Genomic DNA, 21490 nt, shown 5'->3' with positions numbered 1-21490 from the left:
CTGTTTTTTACATTACATTTACATTTACAGCATTTTCCAGATTTGTTAAATATTCACACAATCCACGCTCAACACACGTCATACTACATCCAGTAACTTCATAAAGACTTGATCTACTGCTTCAAGGGATAAAAAGAATCTCTTCTATCTGTTTTTCCTTCGTCTCGGGCAAAATACAATCAGTAGAAAAGAGACGAGAAGAAAAACCAGCAGAACCACAGGCAGCACAACTTCTCTGTTCCTACAGGAGATGAAGTCTTTATCTGGTCCATCTGTAACAAGATATTATCATGTTGTGAGACAGAAGTCAAATCACATATCATACATAATTGAGTATTTTCAACATTTACTTTTCTCAAGATGTCCTGAGGGAATAAACGTGTGTGAAGTTCCTACACTAAAGACAGACTGTAAGTGATCTTTTTGAGGATGGAAGATTTGTTGTCATGGGGAGGGCTGGAGGACGTATGAGCAGACATGACTGGAGGAGCAGGAGAGGCGGGTGGCCTGGGGAGAGAGGCGTGTGGGCGCTTGGGTGGGGGTGAAGGTGCTGGGTGTTGACCGCGGCTGGAGTACAGGGAGGAGGGAGAAGCGAGGTCCGGTAAACAAAGGGGCGTGGCAGAGACGGCGTTGGGTGACAGGAGTGATCCGTAACATCGGGATCCAAACGAAGGTGTGAGGCAACATTCATAAGAGCAAGAAACTAGATCACGATGAAGCGCGGGCAAGGAACGTGGCTGATGCTACACTGGGGCAAGAGGGGACAATGTCCCCTAAAACAATATGAGATATAAGAAGATAATAGATTATAACTTCCCTCCATGCTCTGTTTTTACACCGCAGCTAAACATCCAATCACAGTCGGTATGCAAACGAGTCTTTACGCTGCGTGTTTCTGTCTGTCCCCACATATACGCCTGTCTACAGACCGTGGCAACGAATCAAGATGGCGGCAGGATGTTTATAGTTCCTTCCTATAGGTCTATTTTAAGGGGCCTAGCGGTTAAGGAAGCGACCCGTAAATAGAAGGTTGGCAGTTGATATCTCGATCCGCCAAGGTGACACTGAGGTCCCCTTGATGAAGGTCCCGTCCCCACACGCTGCTCCCCCGGCGCCTGTCATGGCCGCCCACTGCTCACCAAGGGTGAAGGTTAAAATCAGAGGACACATTTCACCGTGTCACTGTGTGCTGTGCTGTGCTGTGTTTCACAATGACAATCACGTCACTTTCATTTTCGTGCTTCACGCCTCCTGCTGGCAGGGTGGAAGAACAGAAACCAGGACATTTGTCATGGCTTCTACAGTCATTTCTGTCTCTCCAATTTTTAAATCTTGACGTTTAAAACAAAATCACTATAAAGTGAAGGATGTGTAACTTTTAGATAATTTTATTCGGTTTCTATTTACTTTCTTTATAATATCTTCAGTTTCCTGACCCCACGGGACAGATGTATGAACGTCGTCCCTCTTGACGTGACGCCGATATTCCTCTGTGCTGCTGGCTGGTATTTCAGCGGTCAGCCTCATCTGAACTGTACCGTCCATATTGGGACGTGGTCCAGTTAGTTGTAGTCCAGTGTCCAGCACCACACCAGCTTTTGTAAACTGGACCTGGACCCCTGATAAGTCTGGACCTGATACGCAGCAACTTAAAGATCTAGAAGGAGTTCCAGGGACAGACTTGGACAAAATATGGACTTCAAATCCTACAAAGAAAGAAAAACTTATTTCATTGTGTTTTTATATCAAGTCAAGAATAACTGAACAAACGGCTTGTCCAACTTTTCATTTAATTTGACCTGCTTTTCTTCTGCTCTGTATTGTAATAGATTCTTACCTGTTTCTGGATGTTTCCTCCCTGCTGCTTTCTTCTCTACAAACACATTTTTCTGCACCAGTTCTGGCTGAATTCACCATCTACAAGATTCCAGTAACTGTTCTGGTTCCAGTTTGAAGCTACTGGAACTCCAGACTGTGATGTTCTGCAGTAAAATCTGCATTACATTCAGTTATAAATATCAGTGTGACCTTGTCTTCCTTCTTCATAAATATCTGAATATTGCAGCACAGACACAACAATCCTGTGGCTGATGTTTGGAGGAGAAAGTGACCTGAACTCACCTACCCCAACTGAAAGGGGTATTAATATTAACACCACCAGCAGCTCCATTTCTTGCTCGTGTTGCGACTCTTCATGTGAAAGCGTCTTTCCCATTTCAAGGCGTGACATTCAGCTGGAGGACAGGAAGTGGAGTAGCGAGGAAAAGGAAACGTGGTTTCACCGCGCAGTCTTAACGTCAAACATGAACTTGGTTGGTTGGTTTGGTATGCAGCGCCGTACAGTGTGCGCACATGAATAAATGTATTTGTACAGTTGGTGCAGGGTGTCTACCCCACGACAGGAAACGAGCAGGAAAACCACACAGTGTATGTCTAGCTTTAAAGGAAGCTGTCACGCTGGCGAGCTGACGGGGGGGGACATACTGGCTGTCACAATTGGGGCAGTTAAGGAAGCGGCCCCGTAATCAGAAGGTTGCTGGTTCGAATCCCGACCCTCAGGGTCCACTGAGCAAAGCACCGTCCCCACACACTGCTCCCCGGGCGACTGTCATGGCTGCCCACTGCTCACCAAGGGTGATGGGTTAAATACAGAGGACACATGTCACTGTGTGCACCGTGTGCTGTGCTGCTTTTTTTTTTTATTATTGACTCCAGCTGGCAACCTCACCTGGAGCCAATCCTGACAGAAGCAGCAAATCACTGCCTTCAAAATCTCAGCGACTAGTGAGATGATTAACAACTAACAATATATATCTACAATATATATACAGTATATTTGCACAGTCAGTGGGGGGCCATGAGAAGTACCACCTTGTCATGGTCAGGGGTATAAAGTTTGTATATATATTGAAAGTTCTTATGAAATAAGCAGCGATCAGAGAAGTAAAACTGTTATTGTAAAGTGTAATGATGTGACTGTAGTGCACATACTCATATATAATATATAAGCCCAAAAAAATGCAAATATAACATTATCATGAATAGAATTATGCCAGCTGTGGTAAAACTGTGTGCTTGGCAATATCCTTCTTATATGTCTTTTCTGAAACAAGTGATGCCTTCTCTACCTCTTCATAAAAGTCGGTTCGAGTCATGGTCACATGACATTGGCGGTTTGGGCCTGCTTTTGTTTTTCAGCAGTGACAGGTCAGAAAAACCAGGAGAGCAAGTCGCTGCATGTAAAGTCAAGGATTTTTCTGAAAGTTTGTGTGAGGGGCCGAGCAGCCGAAGGAGCGAGGACACTGAGGGAGCTTTATTGCCCGAACATGGCTACTGCGACAAAGGCTCAGAAGAATATAACCTACATTTACATTTACGGCATTTACCCTCCATATCCAGAGTGACAACCAGTAGTTACAGGGACAGTCCCCCTCCGGGACACACTCAGGGTTAAGTGTCTTGCTCAGGGACACAATGGTAGTAAGTGGGATTTGAATCTGGGTCTTCTGGTTCACAGGCGAGTGTGTTACACTAGGCTACTACCACCCTGTTGCGAGTTGTGCCTGCTGCTTTAGGGAGTGGCAGGAGAGTCTCTGGCTGGCTGGAGGGCGTCTAATAACCAGCTCACATAGTAAAACCTGATGCTGAAGTAGCCCCTTATTCTTATTGTCAGTTCCACCCTAAATACTGCTCAGCATGCTGCAGCACCCGTATTGCACCTGTAGTTCCTTACCTTACAGCCAGGAAATCTGTTTCTGAAATAAAGAATGTTTTAAATCTGTATATGGTGATGATCTCTGTGCCCACTCAACATCCTGAACTATTAGAAATGGTACCAAGTGATACCTGTCTGGCACAACACTGTTTACACTGAAAATGTCACATGGGAACTGTGCATTGCACTGATGAATGGCATGAATGTTCAGAACAAGTATAATGCATAATTTACAAAGTGATAATTGCAATGACAACCAGAAAAAGTTCCCAAAACATTTGTGACCTCACTGCCAAACTGCACACTTTCATTATTTTTCTTCAATGAAGCACATTCATACTCCAAATAAGGGTTGAACTTTCCCAAAGACAACCTGTTTCCTGTCATGACAAGAGATGAGTTTCCCTCGGAACTTGTACAGCTGTTGCCCCCGCCAACAACTGCACTTGAGATCATATGCAAATATCCCACACATAGTATATTAAAAAAATATAAGAAAAGAACATAAATTAGTATTATTAATGAGGTAGACACAGTTTTGTCCTCGTGTCATGGCTTAAATCTACTTCTTTTTGGTTATTCAAACCAAGATGGTGCTGGGTCGCAGCAGCCACACCGGGTCCTGACCATAGTGCCCATTTTGTAAAATATTTGTGTTTGGTGTTGTGTAAAGATGGTTATGACCATCAGAATCACATACTAACCCCCTTACAATCATCAACAACCTCTCAACCTTGAAAGTCGCCATCTGACCAAGCCTGATGAAGACATGTTGTAGAGACTGCGCCGCTGCGACATGCTCTGGGCTCCAAGCGGGCAGATGGCGGCACCACCAAGACCATATAGCAGGAGACCTACTGGAGCCCACATGGATCCGAGATTCACCAGGAAAACAGTGAAGTTTGGTGGTTACAGCCAGTATGGGGGTGTGCGAGAGATCTGCAGGGTGGAAGGCAACATCTATACCTAGAAATCTTAGCTACCTTTTATATTCCCAACCATTAAAGAGGCCAAATTCTGCAACAGGATGGTGCTTCATCACATACTTCCATCTTTACATCAAGGTTCCTCAAGGCAAAGAAGATCAAGATGGTCCAGGATTGTTCAGCCCAGTCACCAGACATGAAGATCATTGAGCATGTGTGGGTTAGGATGAAAGAGGAAGCATGGAAGATGAAACCAAAGAATATTGATGAACTCTGGGAGGCATGCAAGACTGCTTTCTTTGATGTTCCTGATGACGTCATCAATAAATTGTATGAATCTGTGCCAAACCACATGGATGCAGTCCTTCAAGCTCATGGAAGTCATACAAGATATTAAATTTAGATCTCACAGCACCACTACTTAATCTGCTGACATATTTTTGGATTTGCAGTAAATTTGTTCAATTTCTGTATAGACGACAAAACTTTTGTCTTGGCAAAATTTGACCTTTCAGTCTTGATTAAATGATAAAAGTCTTTTTTTTTTCAGTGAAACTAATTCATTTCAACGCATTAAACATCATTTGGTCGGTTTTTAGCTTTTCATATCAGCTATTTCTAACAGCAAATGATTAATTACAAGTCAGGTTAATTTCAGGTGCTTCTTTTGTCAGGAACTGTGTCATCACCGGTGGCCAATCCTGACAGCGCATAAAACTGCAGATTTCCGCCCCTTCAGGAGGGACGACATTTTAGTGGACCTGAGTGCACGTATGTGAATGTGTGTGTTTTGAGTTCTGCCGATCGCCACACGCCTGCGGGTTTGTTTTAGTTGATCCCACGTGATATTTCCCTTTTCGGCCACCGCGCCATTCTTTATTTGTGTTTATTTTTTGTTTATTAATAAAACCCCTTCCTAGAATGTCCTGCTTCTGCGCTTCCTTCCCCCATAAGTCCATAGTCGTGACATCAGCAACCTGCAGACAGTCTACCTGGACGGTTTCTTCATCGTTGTGGGAGATTTCAACAATGCAAACCTCAAATCAGTACTGCCAAGATGTTTGGAGATGCAGCCACCACTGACAATCAGACCACATCTCCACACTTCTCAGCCCAGCCTACAGACCCATCAAGCAGTTCAGACCAGCCACCAGAGAGGTGAGAACATGGACCCAGGTGGACATCTCTGCCCTCCAGGACTGTTTAGAGATGCAGCTACGTGTGACCACTCTGTGGACTTGGAGGAGTAGGGATGTGGACCTGGTGAAGATCAGGGATGCTGCATTCCAGTCCAATGACAAAGAGGCTTATTCTACAGCCAGAGCCAACCTGTCATGGGCCATTAAGGAGGTGTAGCGGGAGTCTGTTGTATATAATTACACAAAAGTCCAACTCATCAGGCCTCCAGCAGCGACCCCGCCCTGCCACATGAGCTAAACGACTTCTTTGAGGCAGAGATCAAGCATCGACCCCCTCTCCCAATGACCAGGTCCTCTGTCTTTCCACAGAATCTGGACCCGCTTCAGTTCACCTACCGGCCAACCTGCTCAGTGCCGACCTCAAGTCCTCAGAACACACTGCAGCGGTCACCAAAAAAGCCTCCACTTCCTCAGACGCCTAAAGAAGGCTGGGGTATCCACCTCTGTCCTCACCAGCTTCTACAGGTGCGTTGTGGAGTCCATCCTCTCAGGCAGTATCGCGTCCTGGTACGGCAGTTGTACTGCTCAGGACAAGAACGCTCTGCAGAGGGTGGTGAAAACAGGCACACAACTCCCAGCAATAATGCACATTTACACCACGCGCTGTCTCAGGAAAACAAAGAGCATCCTGAAGGACCCCAGCCACCCTGCACTGTCACTTTTTACTTTCCTGCCATCAGGCAAGAGACTCGGGACAATTCACACACGCACATCACGATTCAGGAACAGTTTCTACCCCAGTAGCCATCAGGCTATACAACACATAATATGCACTGCACTGTCACTTAAATTAGGCACAATCACTTACGCAACTTACATATATTCACCCTTCTGTGACTTTTTTTATTTATTGCTGCTGCACTTTGTCTTCTATGTTCTGTCTACGTGGGAGGGGTTTTCAAGTAAGAATTTCATTGTGCTCTGTACGCTGTACTTTGTACATATGACAATAAACTTCAACCTCGACCCTTTGTTGTTTGCCTGTGTTAGCCTGTTAGCTGTTAGCCTGTTATGCGCCCTTTTTGTTAACTTGTGTGTGTTTGAGTTATCCCTGCTGGACAATCCCTTCTTTTTAATGCTGTTTTATTGGACCTGTTAGCTCACTGTGAATAAAAGCACTGTTTGTACGCTTTGTTTGCTGGTGAGTGTGTAACAGTGGACCTCCTCCTCTCCACACCCTTGTTGCGTTTCTGAGACCCCTAGACTTAGGAACGTGACAAAGATCCATAAAAAATCACATTTCAATTTCATTTTAAATTTCATTAGGCAATATTAAGGTCTTTTTCAACATATCTATACATTTTTTTGTTTAGACTGAATCAGTACAAATTTTACTACTAATGTAAAAACACATATAAACAGAAAAACAGACACAGAAATAGCAGCCGTGGGTCGAGACTCCGTGGAGACGCTGTTTGTCGTGACTGAAACCTTCTTATCAAACGTAATTTCATCTGAAACGAGATATAATGATCATTATCATTCATTGTCTTTAACCTACACAACAAGCCTTTATGAATATTGTTTAATAAACTCTCTACAAGGTATTGATGGATGTCTACACCTTATATTACTGATTTTTTTTTCAATTTGTGCTTTGATAGAATATGTTTTATGATCTTTCCAGTTTCCACTTGAAAAGCAGCATTAATTCATATTAAATTTAGGCTAAACTGACGTCCAAGTGCAGTGATTTCAAGCAATGATTTGTTTTAGCAATAAAATGATATGTAAAACGATACAAAAAATGTTCAGAAACTATATGTATTATATTTTAATAACTTCTTTTGAGCTGCTTTTGATGTGGTTTATGTTTGATTCTTACCTGTTTCTTGATGTTTCCTCCCTGCTGCTTTCTTCTCTACAAACACATGAAGGATTTTTCTGCACCAGTTCTGGCTGAATTCACCATCTACAAGATTCCAGGAACTGTTCTGGTTCCAGTTTGAAGCTACTGGAGCAGCCAGTTCAGAATCAGGTTCCCATGTTTGGGTCGTGGTGTTGAAGGTCAGAAAGTCGTCACCATTTAGACGCCATTTGTCAAAACTTGTGACCTCTGACCTGTTGCCAGTGCAGCCGCGGCGTCTCTGGACAAAACCTGCAATAATTTATAATATTTAATATTTGATGCTTTATCTTCAGTGCTGTTCCCCTTTTCAGTTTTGTTCAGTGAATCATGGTTTTGGTTTAAACTCTTCTTTTAGTGAACACCACATGCTGCTGGACTTTTATGATCCGAAGAATACAAAGTAACAAAAATTCCCAGTTGATCAAATTACACATAAATAACCTTTTTTTACATAACAGACTACACGTCTTAATACATAATATGAAAAGTATACATCTGTATAATTATGTATTGTGTATTAATAAATGGTGAAACAGTGAAGTTTTTAACGTTCTTAATTGTCTGACCTGCTGTATCAGTGATTATTTTCATTATTTCCTCAACTCGTGTTACTTGTTCCCGGTACTGATAACTACAGAAGTCCCGTCTTTCCTCCAGATCTTCAGTATTGAATGTTTGATGGACCCAGTCCTGTCTGGGTTCGTCTCTCAGCCCTTTATCATCACAATAAAAGACGGTTTCACCGTCAAACACAGTCGTCTGATTAAATCTGTCCAGATCCTGCTGTACTGTGAACCGGAACTCCAGACTGTGATGTTCTGTAAAAACAAATAATTTCAGAATGCATCTTAGCTTCAACACGGATCATAAAGTATGTTTATAAAATGTTCATATTGAAATAAATTGTCCAGCCCGTATTCATATGCGCCCTAAGTAATGTATTACTGTGGCTGAGGTAAGACTGAACAGGATGGCAACACTTTTCTTTGCAACAATAGGACCATTCTATGTACATGGAGTAAATAGAGAACAAACTATTTTAATGATCTATTAGATTGTTTTTATGAATATTAATATGTGTAAAATATAATATAGGCCATAAATGTCACACTCCAACCATTCATGTGAATGTAGCTCAGCTGCTGAGGTTTATCTGTCTCTTCATGGCCTGTTTTGCAGGTTGTGTTTGCAAGTCCTCCCCCTGCTGAGGTTTCAGAGTTCTGAGTTTCAGAATCTTAGTTATTTGAGTTTGATTCCCCAGCATGTTTACTGTTAAATTACTGTTAAGAGAATAAGAATCTCAGGAATCACGTGTTTATGAATACATCCATCCATCAGGATCCTAATAAATCATATAAAAATTAACTCACAGTGTATCTTTACCCGTTTTATTCGTAGTTTAACTTAATAAGAAATAAAGCAAACAATCTGTAATCATGTGTAATTTATAATAATTCTAAACTCTCAGTCAGTATTTAGACCAAATATTTAAGAATTCATCTCTTATCCTTAAATTGCAATGATGGTAAATTCTACCCCAATCTGACTTCAAGACATTTTAAGATCCATTTCAAAAACCTTCCTTCCGCTGAGCTGAATCTAGGATCCATTTAGAAATGAACATAAACCAATAAATTATACTTTTTTACTCTTTCTATACTCACCTGAGCTCCATGCGAGAGGCAGGCAATATAATAATAATATATTAAAATATAATAATATTAAAATCCAACTCATTTTGTTCAGTTATGGTGTCACGGTCATCTCTAAGTTGTCAACCTTCCCCGTTCAGAAGTTCTAACTGGAATTGGAGCCTGAGGTCTGGTTTTAACTGGATGTCACTGGATTAACCGGTTTTCCCACTTTATCATCTGACGTCATGCCACAGCTGTATAATTTTAAATATATTTTAAAATATAGAAATAATTGATGACAGCGTTGAAGATTTTAAACGTTGTTGAGTTAGTACCGTAACACACACAGTTTTGTTGGACACACGTAGAGAAGTGTCCCCACGTACAGACGTACATCATCATGGATCCAGGGTGTGTCTCGCTCATGAAATAGCTGCCAGTGTTTATTCCCAGAATTCAACAGTCATGCAAAAAATCTGCCAAAAATGCCCAACATGCTGCCTGCACAGGAGACAAGTGTCTTCAAAAAGAACATTCAGGGACAGAGAATACAAGTTAGAGAATAAGTTTTATGATCTTTCCAGTTTGAAACTGAAACTGAAAAGCAGCATTAATTCTTATTAAATTTAAGTTTACAGGTTTCGCTACATTTCAGTTTTACTTCATGGTTTTGGGCTAAATAAGAAATTGCCGTTGATGATGAGTTGTGCTGTTCTGCCTCAGGCCACTAGGTGTCAGTAGCGTTATGTAGCGTTTTTATTTTAAAAGACATTTACATTTACATTTACAGCATTTATCAGACGCCCTTATCCAGAGCGACTTACAATCAGTATTTACAGGGACAGTCTCCCTGGAGCAACTTAAGGTTAAGTGTCTTGCTTAGGGACACAATGGTAGTAAGTGGGATTTGCACCCGGGTCTTCTGGTTCATAGGCGAGTGTCTTACCCACTAGGCTACTACAACCTTTGGTAGTAGCCAAAGGTGAACAAAACAATAATATACTATTGTTTTTCAATTCAATTTCATTCTGCTTGGTTATATTATTTAATTATTTAATATTATTCACAAGTGAAGTAAAGTGCAGCCGCGGCGTCTTTGGACAAAACCTGTAATTATTTATAATATTTTAATTATATTGTATTGATATGGTGAAAAAGTGAAATGTTTCTTGGCCAACCTGCTGTGATTATTTCCAGGATTTCCTCAAATCGTCTTAATTGTTCGTGGTACTGATGTCTACAGAAGTCTTTTCTTCTGATCTTCAGTATTGAATGTTTGATGGACCCAGTCCTGTCTGGGTTCGTCTCTCAGCCCCTTATCATCACAATAAAAGACGGTTTCACCGTCAAACACAGTCGTCTGATTAAATCTGTTCAGATCCTGCTGTATTGTGCACTGGAGCTCCAGACTGTGATGTTCTGCAGTAAAATCTGCATTACATTCAGATATAAATATCAGTGTGACCTTGTCTTCCTTCGCCGTACAGTGTGCGCACATGAATAAATGTATTTGTACAGTTGGTGCAGGGTGTCTACCCCACGACAGGAAACCAGCAGGAAAACCACACAGTGTATGTCCAGCTTTAAAGGAAGCAGCAAATCACTGCCTTCAAAATCAGCAAGTAGTGAGATAACTAACAACTAAAAATATATATGTACAGTACAGGCCAAAAGTTTGGACACCTTCTCATTCAACGTGTTTTCTTTAGTTTCATGACCATTTAGGACAGAACAGGACAGGGGAGACATCCGAGACGCGGTGAACATGTAACACATCATAGAACCGGCGGAGAACAGAAAAGAACAGGGCAGCTTTTTACATTAGACACAGATGAAAACGATACAGCGACACAGCGGTAATCTTTCTCGCGCGGTTCTCTGTAGAGGTGAGTAAATAAACTTTGACTCTGTCTTGGGTAGCTTGTTTTAAGAAGTGCTTGTGTTTTTGTTGACGTGACTAGGCGAGCTAAGTTAATGTATTAGCTTTCGCTGTCGTTATTGTTGTCAATCGGCGTCAGTTTCACCCGAACTAGGTACACGCCCACTCTTGCATAGTCGTGAAACGGGTTATAGTCAACTCCACTACCTGTGGACCGCACCTGTAGCCACTCACAATTTGACCTGTACTTGTGGTACTACTCTCGCGCTACCGCGTCAGCGGTAGCGTCAAGACCCACTTGGGTAAAGACCTGCGACTCATCCTGCGCGACTCTACCGAGCAGTAAAACCAAAATACAGGTAACTTCACCCATGCTCTTCTCCTACTTCTTTTTGCTAATCATGTCCATCCAGAACATTCCGCTCATTCACTCCAGGCGCCCTCCTCGATTCAATACAAACAGAACACGCAACACACATAACCTCCACACACTCTCCCAGGCCTCATCTTGCCACCCTGAGTACTTGTTCGGACTGTGGAACTGTCAGTCGGCAGTCAACAAAGCAGACTTCATTCCTGCTTTTGCTACAGAACGAAATCTCCAAGTACTCGCACTGACTGAGACCTGGATCCGCCCCCATGACTCCGCTACACCTGCAGCCCTTTCCACAGACTTCTACTTCTCTCATACCCCCCGCCCCACTGGCAGGGGAGGGGGCACAGGTTTGCTCATTTCCAAGGACTGGAAATTCACTCCCGTTTCTGCTATTCAAACAACCAGTTTTGAGTTCCATGCAGTAACTATTACACACCCAGTAAAAATGTCCATAGTTGCTGTATATCGTCCTCCAGGTCCGCTGGGGAACTTTGTAGAGGAACTAGACACAACTCTCTCCTCAATTATAGATGAGGAACTGCCCCTTGTGCTACTAGGAGACTTCAACCTCGATCTCCTCAAGCCACAAACAACTGACTTCCAACACTTCATCTCTGCTTCCAACTTCACACTTCTCTGCACGCCCGCAACGCACAGAGCTGGAAAACAACTAGATCTCGTACTCACACGCAAATGCTCCACAGCCAACACTTCTGTCGTTCCTCTACATCTATCCGATCACTCTTTTATTCACTTCAGACTATCCCCCCTGGCACGCACCACACCCACCTCACACTTAACACAATTTCGCCGTAATCTCCGTACCCTCTGCCCTACTCAATTGTCTTCCGCTGTCTCCGCTGAGCTCTCCCCCCTAGACATCCTCTCTATTCAGGACCCTAACCGTGCTACAGACATCCTCTTCTCCACATTAACATCTTGCCTCGAGAGACTCTGCCCTCTAACCTCAAAACCAACACGTGCGACTCCACCCTCACCGTGGATCTCTGACGAGGTTCGTCGCCACAGGACCCACCTTAGAGCAGCTGAAAGGCAGTGGAGGAAATCCAAGTGCCCGCTTCAACTTAATAAGTATCAATCTCTCCTAAAATCCTTCTCTGCTGCTGTAACTACAGCAAAGACCAGATACTTCCAGGACAAAGTAAACAACTGCAATGACTCTCGAAAACTTTTCTCGACTTTCAACCGTCTCCTGAATCCTCCACCCCCTCCCCCCTCCACTTCTCTCTCATCTGAAGACTTCGCCACCTTCTTCACAGAAAAGGTGGCTGACATTAGCAAACAATTCTCACCCCAGACCCCGTCCTGCTGTTACATCTGAAACCAGGAATCTGTCTTCCTTTACTCCCCTCTCTGAATCAGACGTGTCTAAATTTCTCCAGTCTAGTCACCCCACCACCTGCTCCCTGGATCCAATCCCCTCACACCTCCTTCAGTCCATACAGCCCACCATATTATCTGCTCTGACACATGTCTTAAACTCCTCACTCACAACAGGAACATTCCCCACTGCTTTCAAACAGGCTGTCATTACTCCCCTGCTCAAAAAACCCACATTAAACCCATCTCTACTGGATAGCTACCGCCCAGTCTCCAACCTTCCTTTTCTTTCAAAAATTCTTGAAAGAGCAGTCCTGGCTCAACTTTCCTCATTTCTCCACAAGCATGATCTTCTTGACCCTTTTCAGTCTGGTTTCAGGAAAGGGCATTCTACTGAAACCTCCCTCCTGGCAATGATGGACGACCTTCGTGCTGCAAGAGCTGCCCGCAGATCATCTGTCCTTGTCCTACTTGATCTATCTGCTGCCTTCGATACAGTTAACCACGAAATTCTTCTCACCACACTCTCTGATTTAGGAGTCACAGGAACCGTACTAGATTGGTTCACCTCTTATCTCTATGACAGGTCCTTCAAGGTATCATGGGGAGGAGAGACATCTGTCCTCTCTAGGGTAACCACAGGGGTTCCACAAGGCTCTGTCCTTGGCCCCCTTCTATTCTCAATATACACTCGCTCACTTGGTCACATCATCCAATCACATGGCTTCTCCTATCACTCTTATGCTGATGACACCCAGCTCTATCTGTCATTCCCACCAGAAGATGCTACTATAGCAACAAAAATTTTGGCCTGCCTCTCAGACATATCGGCATGGATGTCTGAGCGACACCTCCAACTCAACCTATCCAAAACCGAGATTCTGATCTTTCCGGGCAACAATTCTCCTCAGCAAAACCTTTCAATTCAAATTGGATCGCTATTGTTAACACCCACGGCATCTGCAAAAAGCCTTGGAGTTTGGATAGATAACAAACTGAGTTTGAACCATCATGTTGCTGCGATCTCCAGATCCTGCAGGTTCACTCTCTACAACATTCGCAAGATTCGGCCTTTTCTCTCACAACAGGCTACGCAGCTCCTCGTCCAGGCAATGGTCATCTCCAAACTCGACTACTGTAACTCTCTCCTGGCTGGAGCCTCTGCAGTCACCATAAAACCACTCCAGATGATCCAAAATATGGCAGCCCGTCTCATTTTCAATCAGCCAAAATACACCCATGTTACACCTCTTCTTACCTCCCTCCACTGGCTCCCGGTAGCTGCTCGCATTGAGTTCAAATCCTTGATGCTTGCCTACAGGGCTGTAAATGGAACTGCGCCCTCCTACATCAACACAATACTACCTAGATACACTCCTGCACGCTCTCTCAGATCAGCAAACGAAAGGAGACTAAAAATTCCTTCTTCACGGGGTCTCCGATTCCAATCATGTCTGTTCTCCGTTGTTGTCCCTGGCTGGTGGAACAACCTGCCCTCCTCCACACGACTAGCCGAGACTATCACCACTTTTAAGAAGAAGGTGAAAACCCTCTTATTCCAAAAATATTACAGACAAATTTAACACATACACATGCATACACATTGAACAAACAAATACAAAATGTATAAATACATTATAATTTTTCTTAGTCTAGCACCCAACACTCTCCGAGCGTGTTCTTCAATGACAAGTCTAAGCCTTATCAGGGCTCTTAGTTTGTATACTTGATATTCTATAGAAATCGAACGAGAATTGCTGGTGTCTTCCCATTGTAAGTCGCTTTGGATAAAAGCGTCTGCCAAATAAAGTAAAGTAAAGTAAAGATTAGGAAATATTACACATGACAAACGTGAAACTCATGACGAGTAACCCCGTCCAGACCGGATGATGACAACAACTGTTATTGTAAAGTGTAATGATGTGACTGTAGTGCACATACTCATATAAAATATATAATCCCGAAAAATGCAAATATAATGAACAGAATTATGCCAGCTGTGGTAAAACTGTGTGCTTGGCAATATCCTTCTTAGATGTCTTTTCTGAAACAAGTGATGCCTTCTCTACCTCTTCATGGTCACATGACATCGGCCTGCTTTCGTTTTTCAGCAGTGACAGGTCAGAAAAACCAGGAGAGCGAGTCGCTCTCAAAGGATTTTTCTGAATGTTTGTGTGAGGGACACAAAATGTGACCGAACATGGGCAATAAAAGAAGCGTTTGTCATAGTAACCAAACGCTCCGAAGGGATGTGGCGAGAACAAGTTCGGTGTTTTCCATCAAATCAGTCCAGAACAGGCTCGGGCTGGGTCGTTACCATGGAAACAGTGTAAGTAGGCAGTGGCCAAGTGGTTATGGAGGCGGCCCCGTATTCAGAAGGTTGCCGGTTCGAATCCCGACCCGCCAAGGGTATTGCAATTCTTCTTTGCCCATCGCTCATCGAACAGGATGCAAAGACAAGCTCAGCCACAACCACAGCGGCTTTTTTTTTCCATCTGTAACAGGACATGACCGTTTTGACCATTACTGGATAATCCTGTCGAACTGGTCCTCACATTCTACAGTGAAAAAAATAATTTGTTGTGTAACTTGTTGTGTGTTTGACTGATATTAATAGTGGATGTGTCAATAACAAGTAAGAATCATATGCTCGTCCCCACCTTTTTGCACAAAGTTCCATAATTTTATGATCTGAGGAGTTTGAAGATGGAACCCAGACTGAACACAGCAGCCCACTGCATGATGCATTTTCACTCACACTTCCAGGCTCCAAATCCCATAGAATGCAAGCATTTCCACAATCCAACCTTCTTCTTCAGCTACCACCACACCTCTCATAATCTCCACCCTGTCTGCCACTGCTGAAGAGTCAACCAACACAGACCTGCTCAGAACATGCAACAGGTTAGAGAATGCACCAGCAGAGACATTTTTAGCTCAGGGACCACATTGACTTTTAATATTTGACAGACGGGCCGGGCCAGAACCAGCATATGCATACATATCAGACATAAACATAAAAAGTCATTACAGCGTTCATATTTACACAATCAGTAATGCAGAAAAGCAAGGACACATCTTCCTACACAGCAAAAAAGTAAATTACGAAGTGACTGCATCTGTATTTAACCATCACCCATTTACTAGACGCCCTTATCCAGAGCGACTTACAGTCAGTAGTTACAGGGACAGTCCCCCCTGGAGACAATCAGGGTTAAGTGTCCTGCTTAACCCTGGGTTAAGGTGGTAGTAGCCTAGTGGGTAACACACTCGCCTGTGAACCAGAAGACCCAGGTTCAAATCCCACTTACTACCATTGTGTCCCTGAGCAAGACACTTAACCTTAAGTTGCTCCAGGGGGGGACTGTCCCTGTAAATACTGATTGTAAGTCGCTCTGGATAAGGGCGTCTGGTAAATGCTGTAAATGTAAAATGTAAAATGTAAATGTAAATGCTCAGGGACAGTGGGGTTTGAACCAGGGTCTTCTGGGTCATAGGCGAGTGTGTTACCCACCAGGCTACTACCACCCTTGGTGAGCAGTGGGCAGCCAGGACAGGCGACCTGGGGCACAGCGTGTTCTGATTACGGGTCCACTTCCTTGTCCCACGATCACGCTGGAATAAAATGTTTGAGAGATGTGCAGAAACGAATAACCAGGTAGAAACGAATGAAAATGTCTGTATGAAGTACACATAATAAGTGCAGGAACAGATTATCAAATGCAGAAGGTATTTTACAGGTTAATAGAGATCACAGGAACAGTGACTGCAGATAAAAATCATATGAATGAGGAAACTGAATAAATAAATGTTGTCATGAAGATCAGAAATTGAGCAGATTACAGTGTGTTACAACATTTATTAAAGATGTGATTTGTATTTTAGTGCTGATTTAGTAGGACCGCTAGGGAGATGATGATTATGATCGAGCATATACAGATGTAATACTGTACAACATTTATTGCATAGAATGAGGTAAGAAAGTGCAAAATTAGTGCACAACAGTTATTTTTAAAAACAGTGTCTGTGCGTGTAAAACTCCAGGATAGCTGGTAGCAGCACATGTACATGTATGAAAGTGATGAGTTGTCACATCACACACCACAGTACAGCACCCAGTGAAACGTGTCCTCTGCATTTAACCCCTCCCTGAGGGAACAGTGGACAACGGGGACTCGACCGGCAACTTTCTAATTACGGGTACAAGTTCCTGAGCCGGGATGTGTGTGCAAGGCGTGTGAGGGAAATGTTAAAGCAAAGTGTTTTAATGTAAAAGAAAAGTGTTTCTTTTATGTGTTGCTTATGCTAAGCCTGCAAAACACAGTCGTAAATTCTTGTCTGTGACAGTTTTATGTTTAAGAGATCGTGCCCTATGCTGGTACCAACAGGCACAAAGATAAACATCAGTGCTTCACTGACCATATATACACGTCACTGTGATCAGACCTTTGGAGATTCTTAGCGAGTCTTCCCATGCACACATGTAAATAAAGCTTGACTAAATTCATTGAACTGTTTCTCATTGTTACTCCTCAGACGCTCGGTGATGGAAATAACTTCCACGACAGGAGTTTGGGATTTGTCAGGAACCAAACCCACAACTGGAACCCCAAACTGCCAAGGTGCCACTGAGGTTCACTTGATGAAGGTACCAGGGCTACAGCAAGTTTGAAGGTGAAGATTACATACATGTGTGTGTGTGTCTAAAAGTAAAAAAAAAATAAGTAAAAGAAAAAAAAATAAAAAAACAGTAAACACTATGGACATTTAACAAGATTTATTGTCAGTACAACAGTATAAAGTGCATTGAAATATTGGTTCACAAAGACCCCCCATAGTGTGATCATAAAAATACTGTAAAAAGTGGCTGTAAATTGTTCAGTGGACGGGTCCAGGTACAGTATATGTGGGATATTTCAAACAGGACACACAAGACAATCATGTGCAAAATGAGCAGAATGTTAGGAAGTGGAAGTGTATTGTTGTTGAGTTTAACAGAGTTCTGGTGATGGTGGAGCATTGAGAGCTCTGACTGTTTTGGGGGAAGAAGCTCAGTGTCTGGCGTGTGAGGGGTGGTAAGTCCAAGCTCGACGGATGGTGTTTCTCGTAGAGCTGGGAGATGGTGGAAGTGGAACCCTGATGATGCGCTCTGCTGTCTTCACTATCCACTGCAGCGCAGGTCTCGTACCAGACAGTGATGTAGCAGCAGAGAACATCTCAGCAGCAGTGGAATTTAAGGTATCACCAAAAAAAGTTATGGTCGGTATAATCAGTCAAACATTTGTCTTCATCAACCTGTTTAAATATATGATAAATTTTTTATATTATTTTAAAAATATAATAATATTTTCTAGCAACACACTTTTAAAACAAACCCAATACTGAGCTGAAGGTTTCAGGTCTGTTACTCTGTGTCATGGCAGAATCTGCAGAGAGGAAGGGAGCAGTTTACAGGAGGAGTGGAATTTGGTATATGGGTTAATATTGTCCAGGTTCTACACCGAAACCAGCGACTCTCCTCAGTGTTAACAGGAAGCTGCAGAAGATCAGAGTGACACTGGACTGGGACGGAGGAAAGTTGTCGTTCTCTGATGCTGTCAATAACACACATCTACACACTCACACACACTGAGAGAGTCTTTTCTCACTTTATTACTGGCTGTAAACTCTCTCCTCTGAGGATCTTACCAGTGAAGGTTCATGTATCAGTAGAACATCAGAGCTGAAGATGATGCTGCATCAGTTTCTGGGTTTAAACATCACAGAAACGAGTCCCAGAGTCTGATGCTTGTTTCTCTCATTTTTGTCAGTCTATAAAACTCATATTTGGGGTGTTTTTGATGATGATGATGATGATGATGATGGTATTAGTGCTGAATAGGAGCTGGTCCTCAAACAGCAGAACACACACAGGACCTCACACACACACACATTTACATTTACAGCATTTACCAGACGTCCTTATCCAGAGCGTCTTACAATCAGTAGTGACAGGGACAGTCCCCCCCTGGAGACACTCAGGGTTAAGTGTCTTGCTCAGAAGAAATATTCTGGCATGTTTATATCTAGTGGCCGGGTTTGTATTTTAAAATAGTGTTTTTATCTAAATAACTAGGCTTGAATATGGTAGAATATCGTATTGTAAATTCTCACTGCTTGACCCTGAGAGGCGTCATTTCCAAAGCAGCAGATGTTCCCAGAAGGATCCAGTCCAGTCCAGTTTTCCACAGTTTTGTGTTATAAATGTTTTATTTTTCATGGCTACCACTGATCATTAAGGGTAATGGGCTCAATTCAGAGGACACATTTCTTTGTGACACCATGTGCTGTGCTGCTTTGTATCACAATGACAAAAAAAAACTCTTGTGTGTTGTTACGTTTCTTGTCCTTGGGTAGTACGATAGAGGGGACGGACCTGGTTATTGGTGACTCCGCCCACACCACCATGTGACGTCTACAAGATGTATTTAAGGACGCCTCTTACACACAGACACACCCTAGTGCTCACTAGAGGTGTGAACCTTCACTGGCCGCACAATTTTATTCGATTACGATTATCAATGCCCTGATATCGATGCATCACGATACATTCCATAAATGTTTTACATTGTCACATTATGAGTAGTGGTATAATACACTTTATGTCAAAAATGATTGATGACTTATCAATATAAGGTGATTTATGTCCTCTCCCTGACCTTTCTCTAACCCCAACCTCTCCCTATGCCTGTGGTAATGTGTGTGTGTTTACCACGGTGGCATAGGGTGATAAAAGAGGCAAAGGCTGTCTCTGAACAGAGTACGACAATGTCCAGTCCACTTGCAACAGCTATGAAGAGACGAATCACTCCAACGCCTGTTACAAACAGGTTAGTTTGTGATACACCATTTGCGGGAGGACAAGGCCTTGATGGATGTTATCCGATGGACATGTCGGTGGTTATATTTTTGCAACTGTGTGTATCGTTTTATGCTGAAGACTGGGGTTTGTTCAAGAATAACGAGTGGAAAAAGATTGAAGACGTAAATACGGGGCCGTTCTACATATCCTGGGCCGGGGCTACGGATGAAAACCATTACTACATGTGCAGTGGACTTCAAGAGTCAGAGTCTTACATTTACGTGTGTAGTCGTAAGAATGTCAGTCGTGTGGTGCCTGACTTTGAACGCCGTGTGTATGGCTCACCACAGGATGTGAAAGCGATGTACCCGTGGAAAGATGTGGCCATACTACACAACGTCTTCAAGAAGATTGACAGATTGTTTAAATGGAGTGGAGGTGACAGGAGGCGGAGGTGGAGTGTGACAACGCCGCGTCACACCCTGAACCACCGCCCACACCGGCTAACCATTAAAAAGCAGAACAGACCCTCAGACCCCAACACAAGCTGCTGATTGGTCACAGATTCTGTTGCGCCATGGCTGTGAGACAGAATGGAGCATGATGAAGATGGCTGCTGGATCGACAAACTGGCTGACAGTCTGGGGGTGCAGAATTTGACATACATACCTGGACTGTCGGTAGACAACCCGCCGCTGCAAACCTCTGATGAGAAGACACCAGCGGCTGCGGCACATTCGCGTGAGGCCTTAAACTCGTGGGGTGGCGACAAATTGGATTGTTCGGCACTAAAGGCTTTTAAACTCATAAAGGCTTGCGTGTGCAGAATCCTCCAAAACATCGTCGGTCGATTGCAACAGGAGACCTGTTATGGCTGCATGGTGGACCATCCGAGTCAGACCCAGCATCCATGTCTCTATGAGCCAGAGGGGTATTTCTACACGGTCAACATGGACAAGATAAAACAGAGACTATTCCAGCCGGAGACACATCACCTCATCACAAGCGTTCTAAGGTCATGCGGCGTCTATGTACATCCTCAGGAAATTGACGGATCAGTGGGGGCGTTCGCCTATGAGTTACTTCTAAAGTTGGACGGGATAACTGAGAAGCTTGCTGACTCACAAACTGCTGATGTATTTTATGAAGCGCTAAAGAGTTGGGGTGAGAAGTCTGTTCTGTAGACGTGGGTCTTGGTCCGTCAAAAGATTTTGTTAAATCTGAACTAACATCATTGTTGTGTAACGTTATTGCGGATGAAGTGTATGATTTTAAAACTCTTTATGTGACATCTTGCATATGTTTGGACAATCTTAAAAAACATATGATGTTATCCAGAAGAATTTCTATAGTTTGGTCTAATCTTGTACGTGTGTGTGTACATGCTGACGGGTTTTGTCATGCGTCTATATGTAGGATCATAGAAAGCATGTTGTGTAATCATCGTGTTTGAATAGGTCATATCATTACGTTGTGTGCTTATGTAACCGATGTCTGTATTGTTAAACTGTAGCTGGGCTCATCACCGGTGGCCAATCCTGACGGCGCATAAAAGCCAGAGATTTACGCCCCTTCGGAAGGGACGACATTTTTGTGGACGTTAGTGCACTGTTGTGTAATAGTGCATTTTCAGTTCTGGCAATCGCCACACGCCTGCAGGCAAGTTTATGTTCTTTATTTAAGATAAATTGTTTTCGGCCACCGAGCCGCGTTGATTTGTATTTATTGTA

The 21490-nt window shown here is 43.2% G+C and overlaps 1 protein-coding gene across 1 annotated transcript; it reads right to left on the bottom strand.

Moving 5' to 3' along the window:
- Nucleotides 1-1353: 1353 nt before the first annotated feature.
- LOC114796764 (uncharacterized) lies at nucleotides 1354-9479 on the bottom strand. Its single transcript, XM_028991249.1, has 4 exons — nucleotides 9354-9479; nucleotides 8256-8507; nucleotides 7666-7938; nucleotides 1354-1706 (listed from the first exon to the last, which is right to left on the bottom strand). Exons 1-4 carry the CDS (start codon nucleotides 9424-9426, stop codon nucleotides 1354-1356), a joined length of 951 nt encoding a protein of 316 aa, XP_028847082.1. The 5' UTR covers nucleotides 9427-9479.
- Between the last annotated feature and the right edge of the window lie 12011 nt (nucleotides 9480-21490).

Source organism: Denticeps clupeoides, chromosome 9 (genome assembly GCF_900700375.1).
Source record: "Denticeps clupeoides chromosome 9, fDenClu1.1, whole genome shotgun sequence".
Classification (NCBI taxonomy): Eukaryota; Metazoa; Chordata; class Actinopteri; order Clupeiformes; family Denticipitidae; genus Denticeps; species Denticeps clupeoides.
The sequence above is the reverse complement of the archived record's forward strand: the minus strand, read 5'-3'. Positions and strand labels throughout refer to the sequence as shown.